General features: G+C 39.4%; 1 protein-coding gene across 2 annotated transcripts in view; it reads left to right on the forward strand.

Moving 5' to 3' along the window:
* POU6F2 (POU class 6 homeobox 2) overlaps positions 1-17431 on the forward strand; it is a 419307-nt gene that overhangs the window by 158437 nt on the left and 243439 nt on the right. For both annotated transcript variants that reach the window (XM_050937705.1, XM_050937706.1), the window contains 2 exons: positions 11222-11313; positions 12316-12544. In XM_050937705.1, coding sequence (XP_050793662.1) covers positions 11222-11313; positions 12316-12544 — 321 coding nt within the window. The remainder of the gene's footprint in view (positions 1-11221; positions 11314-12315; positions 12545-17431) is intronic.

Consider the following 17431-nt stretch of genomic DNA (forward strand, 5'->3'; position numbering starts at 1 on the left):
AACACAGCTACCCCCTGATACTTGACACCACGCAAGGCACTAAATTTAGCCTGTTGGAGTGGAAATCCATCAACCTCAACAAAAGACTTGCACAGATACAGGCAGACATCATCTTCCTCTCCAAGTACAATCAGATGGACATCATACCAAATGGACTGAAGGTATATCTGTTAGTCTTTAAGGTGCCACCAGACTCCTTGTTGTTTTTGTGGATACAGACTAACACAGCTACCCCCTGATACTAAAGGTTGATAGTGATCAAAAGTTTTCTAACTGGTGATAGCCTTTTTTAAATGAACCGTAAAAACACATTAACGACTTGCACCTTTGTCATAGCAAGGATAGAAAGAGAGAACTAAACAGGCACTGAAGTGGATATATCCTATTTAGCCTCCTGATCACGAGTAGGTGAGCAGAATTTGACTGCTTCAAGGATGCAGCAGTGTGGGGAGCTGGGAACAATGCAGGGAAACACACATTTGTAGCTGCATGTACTTGAACCATTCTGTGGATTCAGGCCAGGGAACTGTCAGTTTTAGCATCTTTCAGAGGCATTACGTTTCCCCAAATTGTAAAGTTTCTTAGCAAATAAATAATGTAGGGCCAGATCATCAGCCCTGCTAATTCTCCTTTGTGCCATTCTGATGATGCAAAGATGACATAAAGTTGTCCTAAGTGGGAAAGTGAGGCTTTCTTCAATACAGGGGAACTGTACCCGGCATAAAGTCCAGGGTATACAGGCTCTGTGTCACCTCTTCTTACCCACTAGCATAGGGGCATGGTTAGGGAAGTGGCTGGAGCATGCTGCATTTGGACCATCCCTGCCAGTTTAGTCTGTCTATTTTAGATACTTATCTGACTCCCATTACTGTAAATTCTCAGGTTCTCACAACCTTTAAAGTACTTAGCCTCACAACACACTTGCAAAGTGCTATTATCCCCATTTTACCCAAGGTCACACACACAAAGTCTCTGGTAGAGTTGGGAATTGAGCCTTAGTTTCCTGATTCTGAGGTCAGCACCTTAACCACTGGACCATCCTTCTCTTAGGACTGGCAATTACAAGCTGGAGAACTTCAGAGGAATCTTGAGACTATGCAAAACTATGCCAAATCAGTCCCCATGTTCCCCCTATGACCAGGGAGGGTAAGAGAGGGTGGCAGAAAGGTGATGGAAAGCACCTTTGCTCCCCATTTCAGGTGTGCCATGCAATGCTCTGGCATATCTGAGGCTCTAACCCCTTAATTGAATAGAGGGTTAAGGCACATAGATTTGTTTTCTTTTAAAAATTACATGTGGCCCGATAATACAGATAATACAGTTCTTATCAAAATGCAGAATAAAAAAAAGAGTATCTTCTTAGAAACCACATTTTCTAACATATGTGTACAAGGAATTAATGATTTTTTTTGCCCACCTCCAAATTATGTTTAGTAGGCACGTATGCACAGTCTGAGATCTGACATAATCCTCAAAATAAATAATATGACAAATGGAAGTTGATGCTGGTTTTGTGTTGCTGTGTAATGGAGTTAAAATAATGACAGGACAATAATATAATAGAATTCCATGAAGCCCTCACTCTACGTGACTTTAAGTGGAACTAAAATCTTAGAAATGAGAGGACAATAAAATAATGCTTTGTAAAAAGGATCAAAGAATAATGTTACCTAAGTCTATTAGTGACATAACACACTATGAATGCACTTAAATTAATAGCATCTTTTACCAGTAGATATTTTTCAATTACTGTAATGCTGAAAAAATAAACAGACCAGTAATATATAAAAAGGGATATAAAAATCTGATTTGTAAAAATCTGATCTCAGGCATTTTCATGGATTGGAAACTGTAGATCAATTTATATATTCCATAGCATTTAATCCCATTAGTAAGTATCATGGTGCCCTCTCTCACTTTTTGAAGAAAGTTGACTGTCACTTGTTTTTTTGGCAAGGCTAGATTATGCATCTTTTTTTGCTTATTTCCTGCCTGCACAACATGTTGTTACAGAGAGGTCTTGCCATGACAAGGTGTTACTAACCAGGGGATCTTTCACTGTAATTCCACACATTTCATGCATTATGACTGTCGGGGGATGTGCCTGCTATCTGCAAAGCTTTTTAATACTATACAATGCTCCCTGTTCTTGAATCCTTCCTCCAGGACTAATCCTATACCTGTGGAAGTTGGTGGGAGTTTTGCCATTGGCTGAAGAGTACTCAAAATCAGGCCCAATAATAGGAATGATGTCAGAGATTTTTTTAACACACTTGCTTCTTTCACATCTTTATTCCCTCACATGTTTTTATGTGTGTCTGTACCGTATGATTAGGGAACACAACTGTATGAGTTCCCGTACAGGCCTTTCGAGTGCAACTCTCTAATAAATACCTTCCCAGATTTTTCAAGCTCGTAGACTGTTCTTTGGGTCTTTTGGTATATTTAACTGTTGGGTTTACAATGAGAATAAACAGCTGTTGCTGCATTTTTAACCTCAACTCAACCAGACTCAGGCTTAGAGCATGAACCCAGCCTGCAACCAAATGGTCCTGAAAAGCAGACAAATTAGAATTATTTGGGAATTCCTCATGAAATCCCACTGTAAATAATTGCTGCAGTAATAAACAGTCCCAAGTTAGTTTCAGTCCAAAAAATACAAGCTCTTGAGACACTCATTCTTACTGCACTTGAAACATTCATAGTTACTGCAGCCATTTTCATTTGAAATAATGGCTCATCCTGCTGTGACATATCATGAGATCTTGCTATAGGTATCAAACAGCTGAGCCAGCTTTTTGGAGGCAGTGAGAGTTTAGAAATTTGTGGGTGGGAATCTTCAGTGGTGCATTTGTGGCTATCTATTTCTAAAGTAGTCTTTTAGCTTGTAATTTAGGTGGATCTGGGAGCATGGGCTCATGTCTACAGAGCTGCTGCTGCTCCCCTGGCTCTCTGCTATGCTCCTTCAGTATGCATCTCTGTGGGGCTGCTCTTTCAAGAGTCTCAGTAAAGTCTGAACAATTGAACAACCTGTAATGAGACTCTTGATAGAGCAGCCCCGGAGGGCTGCAGAAAGGCCATAGCAGAGAGGGAGAAATTGTTAAAAACAATGCAGGGATGAGACCAGACAAGTGGACTCAGCAATGAGAGCTGCAGTTTCATAAGCCACCATGGTCCCAGTTTAGGACAGTCTGGTGGAAATGTGGGGTCAAACAATTCCAAAAGAAAAAGAAAATCGCTCCCAAACCAAAGTAAAACTTTTTTAAGATTTAGGAAGGTTTTCCAAAGCTTCTGACTTCTACTTCAAGCATATTTCAGAACTCTTTTTGCCATCTCTAACCTTTACTACAACCCTGAATAAATGGCAACTTTTTTTAACGGGGGTTCCTTTAGGTAGCCTCAGGGAGGAGTAGTAAAGCACAGGGGGTGGGAGGTGAGGTTGTGACACCCCAGTGGGAACTTAGGAAAGCGTTCTGCCTCAGGTATCACACAGGATTTGTGTGAGTGCCAAAATGGGAGCATGCCAGGGTTCAAGGTTGGAAGCATGGAGCTGTTTTCCTCCAAAACACCACGTCATTTGTGATGGAAAACACAAGATGAACTATTGCTGTCTGTTCCCTGTCCTGGAATCCCAGCCCAATATCAAATTATATTACCTGCTTGTACTCCATCATCATGCCTAAACTGATGTTACATGCTGTATCTCTTTAACTTTGCTTAGGATAACAGGGATCTTGCACACCAGAGCTGGTTGCTGGAGTTAGCATGCCTTCTGCTGAGAGGTGGGTCTGTAGGAGTTGTAAATGCAGGAGCTTTTAATGGATTTAAATGTATGTTGCATGCCTTATTTGGAGATTCTCTATTAACTGAACCACACCCACTGCAGCTCCCTTAACCCATTCACCCAGGATTGGTGGGACCCTCAAGTTATTTTATATTTTTGCAGCATCTTTTCTCCCTACCCATTTTTCTCTCTTTTTTTAAATTCCAGACAGGATGTTGGAGCTCAGAATTTCACTCGCTAGGTTGAATGAGGCTTGCGGCTTTCCTCCTTGGGAGTGAATCAGTCATCAGAACTTCTGAAAACAAAATATCTAAATCAGGCCAGGCAGTAAAATGTTCTTGTACACAGACACACACACCCCCATCAAATGTTTACATATACCCTATTGTTGTATATCAAAACGGTCTGATGCTGGTAGCTAAACCAATAATGAGTGAATTGTACAGGTCCTCCCAGACAAATGGCAGTGTCAATCTGTATAATGTCCAACACCATCATACGGTCTATTTTGTTTGAGAGGGCTAGAGGTAAGGGCTGGGGCTGGTTGGGGAGCTTATTACAGGGGGAGGGGTGCTTCTGTCCTGTAGACCAAGTAAATATACGTGTATAAATGCCATAAACATCATAAGGAAATGATAAATGCCAATTAAAAAAAGGCAAACAGTGGCAGTCGCTCCAAATAGATGTGCTCTCTTTGGCATTTAGTAAGCTTGCAGGAACTGAAAGAAAAGGAAGTTTAATTTAAAGAAGCCTCCTGCCCTGCTTAGCTAGGGATCAGCTGCCCAACATGAAATAATAATGCATTCAACCGTCCATCTTCTAATAAGTAACCTTTATCATCACTGCATTCACCAATGCTAACAGCACGCAGTGGGTATGAAATGTTGTATGAATTCAGGGAAAACTGATAGGATATTTGTGACCTTAATGTGATTATCTTTGTGCTAATGCATACAGTAGAGAAGAAACCACAACACTCAATATGAAGGGTCCAATTCATAAAAAATGCATGTACCATTAACCGGGGATATGCACTGTAGTTACAGGGTGAAAAAAGTGGAATGAGCCTATTTTGAATAAAGAACATGCTTTTGCAATTATATCCCTTCCCCTTGTCTGCAGTAGCAATGCTGCTTTTCCCACACGAAGCATGTCAAATGCAAAAATAGTTGATATAGGGTCTAACAATAAAATGTGTGTTTATTTTATTAAATGATTTCAGTTAGGGAAAAAAGGGGAGGGTGGGAGGGAAAGGGGTGGAGGAGGAAGAAAGAGGAAAAAGAGAGAGGAAGACTGAGCTCATGCTCTGGGAGTCCACCAAAAGTATTCCACAGGCCAACTTCCTTTGTCCTTTAGACAGTCAAGTTTGGTGGACAGTCAAGTTTTCCGCCTTTATCCCATGAACAAAGGGCTAGAGTGACCACATTTTGGGAAGGCACTAGGAAGTTTGGGATATGGGTTATTGGACTCTGTCCCGCATAATGTCGTGTAGATGCTGGAGCCGCAGGTTGGGACACGTGGGTTCAACAGTTCCTAACCCAGAGTTACAAATAAGCCCTAGGTTAACAAACCCAGGATCTGCTAACTTGAGTTCTACTAACCCTGGGCTTACATTCCAGTGTGGACATACCCAGTGAGATATTATCTGTGATGTGAATCACTTTCATAAACTAGCAAAGAGTCCTGTGGCACCTTATAGACTAACAGACGTATTGGAGCATGAGCTTTTGTGGGTGAATACCCACTTCATCAGATGCATGCATGCGTGACATGCATCTGACAAAGTGGGTATTCACCCACGAAAGCTCATGCTCCAATACATCTGTTAGTTTATAAGGTGCCATAGGACTCTTTGCTGCTTTTACAGATCCAGACTAACACGGCTACCCCCTCTGATACTTTTCATAAAATAATATGCGTTATTACAAGTCATGTATCTCACAGTGTTTTAGGCCTGATTCAGCAAGGTGCATAAATGTGTGCCAAGCATGTGACTAGTCCCATCTATTTCCATGAGTTTCCTCACACTTTCAAAATCAGGCATATGCTTTCATGCCTTGCCGAACTGGAGCTTTTTGGAGAACATGGTGTTTTCCACGAAAAACGAGAGGATGAAACAAAGATCTCTGCGTAGTCAGAGGCAAGCTGGATTTGGAATCTGTGGCAGTCTGGAAATTATGCAACAGCTCTATTTACATTTTAAGATGTAGGAGTTTAGTTAATTAAATGTGAAATTGAATGATAAAATGAGCACATCAGCCCTGTGCTGTTTAGTTGGATATCACATACAATTTATTTTTTGCTCTCATATATTCAGTTTTGAAGATGCCAGAGACATTTGTGTGGACAGTGCCTAGCTGCATCATAGATGTTTTCAGGAGTAAACTGGGAAAGGGGCAATTGGGACTTTTGGTGCCTGGGGAGGTGTGGGAGGCAATTAGGGATTATGCAAGGAACACCTTCGTTGGATGTTCTAGTAATGTGATCAGCAGTGAAAGAGTTAACAGTTTTGACATTTAAATGTCTTTTAAGGTTTCATAGTTAACAAGCCATTGATATGAACTGGGTAATTTGCACCCCTCAAAGCTATTGTTTCAAGCTGTCTGCAGACTCAGGAAGCAACACTATGAGGACTCAGTCGGTTCATATTTTTACAGATTCTTGGTAGCAGTAGAAATATTTTTCTATATGAAAGCTCAGAATCTGGAGCCCAATACATCTGTTAGTCTATAAGGTGCCACAGGACTCTTTGCTGCTTTTACAGATCCAGACTAACACGGCTACCCCTCTGATACTTTAATCACAAGAACATCTCTCTTATTAAAACCACACTTACCACCCTGGTAATTCCCTTTCCCTTCCATCCTTTTCCTCTTCTTTTCTTTATTGCCTCTGTGTTTTATTTGGTATTTTAAGCGGATGGTTTTACATTATGTTTTCATGTTATTTTCATTTGGGTTTTTTGTCATGCACTCCAAACACCTTGGCAGGTTGAGGGGCTGCTTTAATAATTAATTTGGTATTAATAGTAACATTTATTAAATATTAAAACTGTATCTAAGTTGGTGCTTGTGTCCAGCAGCTCCCCAAACTGTTAGCATGGTATTACTGAGCATGCTTTCTGAGCCTGCCTATGAGAGCAGCTCCACTAGTAAACCTGTGCTCCTGCTCCCCTAACCCTAACCCGCACAAGATTATTTCTGTTTTCAAAATGGACCACCCCACCCACCATCTCTCCTCTCCCTCAACCCAAATGCCACAGCTTTCATGTATCCGGGAGGAGACAGATCACCCCGAATGACATTGGACAGGGTGATCAGTCACCCTCCCTGCAAGTGTAATTAGACTCGTAGATTCACATAGATTATAAGGTCAGAAGGGACCACCATGATCATCTAGTCTGACCTCCTGCAGATTGCGGAGGACACAGGTGAGGACACAGCCTCCCTTAAACATCATGGGAAGAGGGGATAGCTGACCCAGGTGTGGTGCATGATTATTAATATTTATGTATTTATTATTTAAGATTTTCAAAATTGCGAAAGGAAAAAAGGTGAGACCTAGGAATAATACCTAGCTCTTATCTAGTACTTTCCTTCAGTAGATCTCAAAGCACTTTATAAAGGAGATCTGTATCATCATCTCCATTTTACAGATGGGGAAACTGAGGCCCAGGGCTGTAACATGTCTTGCCCAAGTTCATGTAGTAGTAGAGGCCGGAAAAGAACCCAGGCCCCTGACTTATAGGCTGATGCTTTATCCACTAGGCTACACAACCTCCCTCATGTGAGAAGGATTTAAGTCCAGAGCACTCATGCCATTACTTTCATCCCAATATCACAGGGTTGGCTAGAAGGCCTGCCATTCACAAGATCTTTTTCTGTAGAGGCAGAAAGCCTAGTGCACCTGCATATAGCTCCCACTTAGTAGCCGGTCACTTAACACCTGCAGGGCACCTGCAAACACCATCCAGAGCTTCTCTCACACTGCTAACCTTTTCTATTATAGTCCCTTTCTGTTGTTATCCTGCTTTATACTCATAGAGGTGTTCTGAGGCTTAATGAATTCATGTTTGTACAGAGCAGTGATATCCTTGTGAACGGACTGTACAGTTGTTGAAGTTGATCTAACAAGAGGTAGTGGCACGAATCCAGACGTTGGGAAAATAACACTTCGGCAAAACTTTTCAAAATAGCCAAGGTCCCATCTGCCTAGGGAGGTCACAGAGCCAATAACAATGAAGGGTTTAAGAGCCTCTGAATTAAAAACGCAGGGGAGAGGACAATCCAGAGCTCGTGTGGACAGAAAGGCTAGAAATCTTGCTGCTAAATAATGATGTACGAGGCCTTTCTGGTCCATCCTCTATGATTCTGTGAATCACAAACAGTAAATATAGCGTGAGGTACTCTCAGTACTTTGTTTTGTTAGCTGAATTCTTCTAGCATGGCAGAATCTGCCCTGCTAATTCAGGGAAATAACACTGTAGGGAAGGAAGGAATCATAGCATTCTACAAACCTTTTGTGGCTGTATTTTGCCTTCCTGGATGTCTTTGCCGGGGCTTCTCACTGAAGATAATAGGTGGCAGAGAACAACTTCTGTTTGCTTAGATGATGCAGCGGAACCTCCAATCACCCAGAAATTCTTGCTCTGCCACATTTACTCACTGCTCAGCCAATAAGCTGCAGATTTCCCTCCTGACTTTGAAAGAAAACTTGAGTCTGGAGTGGCTGCTGTAGCAGATAGATTATGAGATGGGCCTATAAAACTAAGTACACTACATGTGCATGAGAAAAATAAATATGGGCATGAGGGGAAGCGTGCCTTTTTGATCCTGAAAAGACAGCATGCATAATTTCATCTGGAGACTGTGTAAGACTTCATTCATACACATGAAATTGTATGCCATTTCAGCGAGACTCCTAAACTGTGTCGAAAGTGAGCTGGAAGAACCAAGCACAACATTCATGCACTGGAATAAAAACAGATGCAGCGTCTTGAATAAACAGCCGTAAAAATGAATGAAATCCTATTTGATTGCAATTAGTGCAATGCAATAAGAAAACAACATAATTATAATTTAATAGTACTCTAGTTTTATTGTCTGATTTTGTATGATGCCTTTTTACAAACTGCCTCTCACAGGATTAAATATTGCAAGTGACATACAGTATACATAACAGAAAATAGTGTTTACCAAATAAAAAATGTATTAAAACACAGACTCACTTCATTGGGAACATTCATGAGAGTAAATGTTGTGGGATCAGGCCCTTAATTAATTAAAATAGGATCATGTACTAACAGACATTTGGTTGTTGCTTTGCACTTTCTCTGAAGTCTTTCCATAGGAATTCAGTGACAGGATACAATATTAGGAACTTGTTTCAGTAATATCGTAGTCCAAGACAAAGCTCTAACTTCTTCAAGCAGGCAAACAAAAACAGATATTTAATTTTACCTCAGTGGGGGGCTAGTCAGGATCATAGGACCTGAGTCTTTGATGTAATATCATTCCTTGCATACAGCTGTCATATGAAGATAAATAAAGAGCATGCTGATATGTGGAAATAAGCTTAGGCAAAGTGGTGTTTATTCATAATGGATCTGATCCTGCAGTCCCTGTAGAGGCAGGAGTCATGCTGAAGGCAGTTTGAGTTTTGCCTGAGTGAGGACAGTGTTATGCATATAAAAACACAGATTGTATACATTTTCACAGTATCATGCACATCCAGTTAAATTCCATGCTTTCCAAGCATCGCAGGTAATAAATCACACACAAAAAATGTAGTTCCTAAATCTCTTCATGCATGTTAGTCGGCAGTTGTTGGAGTCTTCACCAATTATAATAGGTCACCTTACCCCAGTTATTAAATGACAGTGATCATTAAAATGCCGAACCTATTTTGACAGACTTCACTTTATAAAATGTCAAAAAGTCTGTGTGATTTTATTAGTTGGTTCCAATTCAATTTAGAAATTTCAATAGAACGCTTGTAAGTATTCCCAAAGCAATGTCCATTTTTGACTTTCTGTGTGCACACAAAAATATTACAAATTAATCAGATTTCTGCATAATGGTTCTGCACATTTATTGCCTAACCCATTATAAAATGCTGTTGTGATTGACATATCGCAGTAGAGATAGAAGTCAATTGAATAGTATGTAGCAGTCAATTTTATTTGTACCTTAATGTGATGAAGGTTTTTTTTTTCACATTTCCATTATTTATAAGTCTGTCCCCTTGGAGAATATATAGAAGAATTTGTTTTAAATGAGCTGATAATACCTTCTTTAAAATTTATAAGTATGACAGAATCATATCCTTTTTTTCCGTCACAGACCATGGAATGCCAATAAACTGGTTCTGAATTGTCTTGCACTTGCTATTCATAGGACAAACATTGGAAAAGGGGATCTTGTTAAGGTTTACTTAGAATTGGATTTCAACCATCCATCAGAAAAAAAAAAACAGAACAAAAGCTACCGTACTGACCAGAAATCCCAAAATTGTAGCCAGGAATTTTCTTTATTTAAAACTACAGTGCTCCGGCTGCTGCTTTAGATACTTGCTGTCATTTCCTTCAGATACAGAAACAAAAAGTGGGCCTGATCTTGCAGTCCTCCTTGAAGAAGTTGTGAGTCAGTGTGAGTTCTACCCTAGTAGGGACTGCAGGGGTAAACTTTAAGTTTGAAAGCCTATTGTTGACCATATATTACAGTTATTGGGGTTTGTTTGGTGTTTTTCAAATCTCTTCAATGATCTTCAGCAAAATCCTGATAGAGCTATACTTGGAAGGTGTCCTATGCTCAGCATGTTTGAAGCACAGAGTTAGTGCTGGTTTTTGATTGTCTCAATTAGCACCGAAATGCCTTGGTTATGACAAGCTCTGCTTTACCATATATAATTAGAGAACAAGAAGAAAGTGCCTTTTAGAGGCATGTTTGTGCTCAGTTTTTGTAATGCCTTTTATCATAAGTGGTACAGGTTTCTCTGACTCAGTATGTGGCCGAAAAAAAAGAAGCAGCTTTATTGAGATATAAAGTAGATGTGACTTGATTGTGTTCCAGATAATTTTTGCTTTGAGAAATTAACATAGTTGTTGCTCACCTAAGCATAAAAAAATGCAGTTGCCATACACACACAGAGTATTCATGTACTATATGTAAATTGATGTATAATGCAATCCATATTAGCTGAATTGATGATAGCTTCAGTTTCACTGCTGTCAGATTTCTGTATCTCCCTGAATGAGCTGGCTGGCCTGAATGAATGTTAGCATAATTTATGCAGCTGATAAGTGATTTGAGTGCTTGTGTTATTGATAAACCACTTTAGCATATCATTTGCAGCTTGATATTATGTGACATCACAGTAAAATTTAATATGCTGATCCCTGGGCTAGATATTAATGTAGAGCTTCTCTTTGAATTCTAGGGGCCAGAGGAAACCCAGTGCTGTCTGATACAAGCACAGCTGATCAGCATCAGCCCAGTCAGTCCCACCCAGCATTCCCTGTTGGGCCCCAGGTCAGTACCTTTCATTTAGCCTAATTAAAACTGCCGTTTGATTAAAGTAATTAAGAATGAATGAAAATTACCTGACCGTATAAATATAGAAAACATGTTCATAAATTGTTTGGCTGAATTCTTATTACACAAACGTACAGAGAAGATGTGGATGTGACACATATTTTTAAAAAAAATATTCTGTATATGGTCTTGCTTTAAAAACAGACAAGGTTTGTTTCTATGTTTTTCCAAAGAGTAAAATGTAAATGGTTTTTGTGTTCATAAAATGAAGTTATTTGAACCTTACATCAGTTACTTTGGAAGTACAGGTCATGATTTAATATAAAAAATAGTTAATGCAATTTTAATGCAAGTTTAGCTTATTGGATTTGACAATCCTGTAGTCACATACAGCTCCTGCATTAATAAAGAAATCCATTCATTATTTTATAAAGCCAAATGTTTTTTTACAGTAAGGTGTGGGTGTTATACTGTTGTTCTGAACAGTTATAAATTGCTTGATTCTCTGTGTCACTTTGTATAGGTATATCTGCATTCAGTCAATTGCCCTGGGAAGGCAAGCAGATACTTGATGTTCCAGTCCACTTTATAGTGCAGTCTTTGAGCATCCCTTGCATCACATAACTCCTGGAAATTTTGCAACTTTATCTCTGGGAAGTGTTTGAGTTTAAATTCTTGTAGATTTGGTTGATTTGGCCTTCTTGAATTCATAAGCCATCTTTGGGGTATATACAGTAAATTTTTTACGACGTTGATGCAACTTAAGTCAAACTCTGATTTCAGAGATCAGTGAGTTCGATATGATTACCAGGGTTTCCAGCCTCAGTCTTCAGGATCTTCAAGGCTTTTTGTGTTGGAGGAAGTGTATGTTATTACATTAGAAGTGGTGCATTGTAATTGCATGTACGTTCTGTAACATTATAGATGATCCCAGGCACATGTACAATGATACTAGTGCTATTTCTTATTCAGGTGCTTACTGTATATGTTTCATTACAGCCATTACTGACAGCTCAACAGTTAGCCTCAGCGGTAGCGGGGGTGATGCCAGGAGGCACTCCAGCCCTAAATCAACCTATCCTTATTCCCTTCAACATGGCTGGACAACTGGGTGGTCAACAAGGACTGGTCCTAACTCTGCCTACAGCTAATCTCACCAACATCCAAGGGCTGGTAGCAGCAGCTGCAGCAGGAGGCATTATGACTTTGCCATTGCAAAATCTACAAGGTAAACCATGTCAATCCGTATTTTCACAGGTAGAGCCATTTGTCCACAAAAATGTTATTCTTGATGCCAAATCTTTATTGAAAATTCAAAACCGTGAATCTTTTGGAATACTAAATATATCCTGAAAGGTTACCAAATCTATACTGCATTTTCCATAAAAATTTTATGTCAGCATTCTTCTCTCTCGTTCCACAGGCCAGTACTATGAGGTCCTGGAAATAAGTAATTGGTCTGCTTATTATACTGGCCAATGGCTTTAATTCACTGTTCACTTAAAATTTTAAAATAGCATTATGAACTTGAATAAGATTGGCCAATGCTGAATCTTAGCTGAGAGATTAGTGAAGAGTAAAGGAAGAGGTGCAGCTAAAAGCTTAATATCAGGATGTGGTCATTTAGACGTATCTGTTGTTTGAGTTTCATATTACAAAAGCATCTTTTTTGTAACTGCTGTTATACTCTCCAGGACGTGTATTGCTGTCTCATACTCCCATTGATGGTACTTTAGCCTTATACACCACAACAGTGCACTTTCCAACCAACAGGCCCTCTAAGAGCAAACCAAGCACAGTGGCACTTGCATTCCACTGAAAAATTAGTTCCCGCTTTCTACTGGTTCTTCCTAAAGTGGTCTAGGTTATAATGAAAAAGGCATACCATGTTAAAGCTAATTCTCTCGCTACAGCTACCAAAATAAAGTGCATGAGTGTCAGTTTAAAATAAAGAGACTGTTGCATCCGCCAAGGACACATTACTCTTATTGTGACTGTTATAGCAACATATGTGTGTATGGAGCTTTATAGGAAAATTTAAAGACCAGTCCCCATATTCTCAAGTGTGATGCAACCACTTGGGGCTGTGCTACATAGTACAAGCATAAAGTGGCACTAATGATATCTTTTGGTGACACAGAGATGGTGAAGTGGCTCCTAATCTCTACTGGTAGTGTAGGGGGTGTGGCCAGGACTTCATTACTCCACGCTGGTCCCTGGCTGCCATTTCAGCCCCTTGTGGCCATTGAATGCTATTTAAATTTAGAATAGACACCATACCTGACTCAGGGCCAGGGGAGTACAAAGTTCACCTATGCATTCCCCTGCCCCCATGTCCTGAGCTGTACTGTGTTCACCTTAGCAGAGAGTCTGGACCTAGAGCTCTCTGCCCAATTATATTTATTATCTTAAGTCAGACTGAAAACCCAGCACAGTGAAGTAAAATGTAACTGTTGTTGTTTTGTAATGTTCACTACTCCTGGTGCATGAATGTGCCTTAACAATAACACTGCCGGAGTCAAGGAGTTTATCTTATATTAAGTACAAAGGAATTTACTTATTGTTCTCAATAGTGTTTATTGCTTCTTAGAAGGAGGTTGCTCATGAATTGAGTTGCACAATGGACAACAGGCAAAGTGTTAGCAAAAAAACCCATAATGAAATTGCAAGAGTAGTTTTAATGGGGAGGGACACATCCTATATGAAAGTGATGGAGGGTGTGAGAGTGAAGAATCAAATATAGATTTAACTCCCTCTCCCTTTTTTCTTTCCTGACCTAAGTGTTGGAAAAAGTTTCCCAAAGACAAAATGGAAGTTCTATTAAATGAATGCTCTACACAGCACTTTAAGTACTTTTTAGTGGATTAAATTTCAGTTGCTGCTGATGACTTGATGGATTATTTGAAGCACCAATTTCTACAGATTGTGAAACAGAGAAGAGGAGAGACAGTTAATGTGTTGAACAAAACTGTATGCCTAGTACTCTCACCTGTTGGTGCAGCTACTTGCCTTTACCTTGTGTGTGTTTTAAAGTTTAATGTCAACAGACCTCTCTTATCATAGTTGTAAATGGTTTTCACTTTAATGTTTAAAATAATGTCTCTCTCATACCATTAAGCTATACCGAGGAACCTGTCATTCATAAATCATAGATGAAAAGGACACACTAATGCACAAATTTTGCTTGTTTAAAATTTGAGAGTGCATGTAAAGTAGGGAATTGAAGATTAAAAAAATAATGCAGGAACAGGACCGGGTAAAAGCAGAGATAACAAAGTAAAGGGAGGAGGCCTTTTAGAGTAGGTAGATGATAAAATCTTAATGAGGAAACAGGCATTATAAAAATGTATCCCTCCACTCAAGAGTGTACCAGCTTATGGGTTCGGTGTATATAGTATTATAAATAAACATAAGTTCATAGAACTCTTACGTCATGAATTCATTCTGCTTTGCTAAATTGGATGGTATGGCCTAAGAGCTGCAACCAATGCACTTGAGTTCATCAGCCAATGAGTATATACACCGAGATCACTTTTGAAAGCACTGACCTGATAAGTTGTAAAATTTTCCCCCAAAACCTTGACTAAATAGTTTTAAAAGGGAGTAAGGGGTAGGGCACAGATTCAGTTAAAATGCCCACCTTTAACCATTTTCTCCCTATTACTTTCCTTAGCAGCAACAAAATTGTGTGACTTTAGTGGAACCAATAAGTACAGCAATGCTGAAAACTTAGTTATCTATGTACATATATGGCCCCCATTGTCATAGAACCTGAGCACTTTACAACAGGAATGTATGTATCCTTACAACACCCCAGTAAGGTAGGGCCGTGCTACTATCCCCATTTCGCAGATGGGGAACTGAAGCACAGAAGAGAAGGCTGTCACACCAACAGTGGTGAGACTGTGGGAAGGGGAAAGAGGGAGCAGATGCTAGACAAGCAGAGGAAATGTTGTCTACTATTTAGGCCAGAGGTCGGCAACCTTTCAGAAGTGGTGTGCCGAGTCTTCATTTCTTCACTCCAATTTAAGGTTTCGCATGCCAGTAATACATGTTAACGTTTTTAGAAGGTCTCTTTCTATAAGTCTATAATATATAACTAAACTATTGTTGTATGTAAAGTAAATAAGGTTTTTTAAAATATTTAAGAAGCTTCATTTAAAATTAAATTAAAATGCAGAGCCCTCCGGACCGATGGCCAGGATTCAGGCAGTGTGAGTGCCACTGAAAATCAGCTTGCGTGCCATAGGTTCCCTACCCCTGATTTTTTTCATCTTTAATTTTAGTCCATTGCCTCTAGCCCTCCTTTTGCTTGCTACTGTGAACAACCTTCTCAGCTGCTACCTTTTCAATTAACCTGTAGCAGGTTCACTTAGATCTTCATCCCTCCATTTTTTAGCAGACTTCTCTCTAGGCTGTCCAAATTCAGTTCCCTGAAATTCTGTTCTCAGGTCAGGTTTTTCTAAACATTTCTGTCATTTTAGTTGTCCTTCTCTGGGTTCTCTCCAATCTAGTAATAGCTTTTTCTTAGAGCCTCAGAGCTCAGTAACACTCTGCCTGTGGATCAATTATTCTGCATGGAGATGCCCTCTCTAATATAGCTGTCCATCTGCCTTAGATATCACATTATAGCACTGAACACTTGATAGTTTTGTTGTACTCTTGCCCTCAGGTCTGTTGAGGAGTGTTCTGTGAGGGGCTGCTGAAGGGCCTCAACTTTGGTTGAATTCACTGGGTATTGGGAATGCTTAGCTATGCCCAGAAGTTGCTAAGGATCTTACTTCCTCTCTCATTTACTTTCCCTTTACATCCCCGTGGCACCTGTTGCAATTGCTTTGATGGCAATTAATTAATACATTTAAGTTGTCAAGTATACCAGCTGGAAATGAGAAGGAGCATCCTGGAGCCAGCCAGCTTTCTCTGAATCATCAGCATGTGTTTCACAGACCGCCAGTGGTCCACAGACAGCACTTCGGGAACCTCTAGTCCAGTGCACTTGTCTCAACTATATATTATTTCAGGTTTAATGCAACTATGTTGCAGAGTCCTTTACAGTTATGGAGGCTGAATAATATTTGAATCTCCCAGTCAGCTGCCAAGAGGAATCAACAAGTTTGAAATTCTGGCCCCATAACACTGAATCTTATCTGTTTTATTTTCACTGCAAATTATAATGTTTCTAAAGTGGATGCTAATAATTTATTTGTAAGTCTGAGTTTCTCAGTCCCAGGTTCTGAAAGAAACAAGAACAAACTATCTCCCCAAATCATTAGTGAAAGGCTTCAGAGCTGAAAGAAAGCCTTGTGTGGCTGAAAATGTGAAATCATTAAATTACATTATTTAAACAGCAGCAGGTCATATTTTTAAACTGCAATACAATGGAGAAAGAAATACATTAAACAGCTGGAGAGCTGGAAGATAGCCATTAAAATACACTGATATGGTAACACTTGACATAGATAATGGAAATTTTTTTTAAAAAAAGTCATTATTTACCTACAGATCTGATCAGTCAGTGTAAAGAAATACAGTGCCAGAAAGGCAAAATATATTGTTTACATTTATTAGATCTTGTTTCATCTGAACTTAGCAGTGTATCTTTAATTGCAGAACAGATATAAAGTAAACAATATGCACTCTCTTCATTCCCCATGTACTTGCAGCTTAATAGTCAGATATTGGATAGATATGAAAAACAAGAAAGAGACAGAAAAGAAATAAACTACAATCCTCAATTGCTCACTGATCTAGAGTCCAGATTCCAGTTTTTAGAACATTTTCCTCTTTTAACTAAAATGATGCAGTCCCTATTCATTTGTATTCCCCTTCAAGTAACATGAAATAGCTTTCAGAGCCTACAGAAAGTCTCTGTTTTACTTATGTATTTTAATGAGCACCAATGTCAGTAATAATCAAAATGATGTTTCACTTAGAAGAATAGTTTATTCTCAGGTACTTTTGTACTGTACTAACATAACCAGAACAAGAATGACAAGGATCAAGAAGAAGAGCTACACTCAGTAGCAATTTCAGTGAAGCCCTCAGTCCAGATACACAATCATCACTATATGAAGGCTGTATATAATACAGTTGCAGTAGATAGGATATGGGATTG

This window comes from Gopherus flavomarginatus, chromosome 2 (assembly GCF_025201925.1).
Source record: "Gopherus flavomarginatus isolate rGopFla2 chromosome 2, rGopFla2.mat.asm, whole genome shotgun sequence".
Taxonomy (NCBI): domain Eukaryota; kingdom Metazoa; phylum Chordata; order Testudines; family Testudinidae; genus Gopherus; species Gopherus flavomarginatus.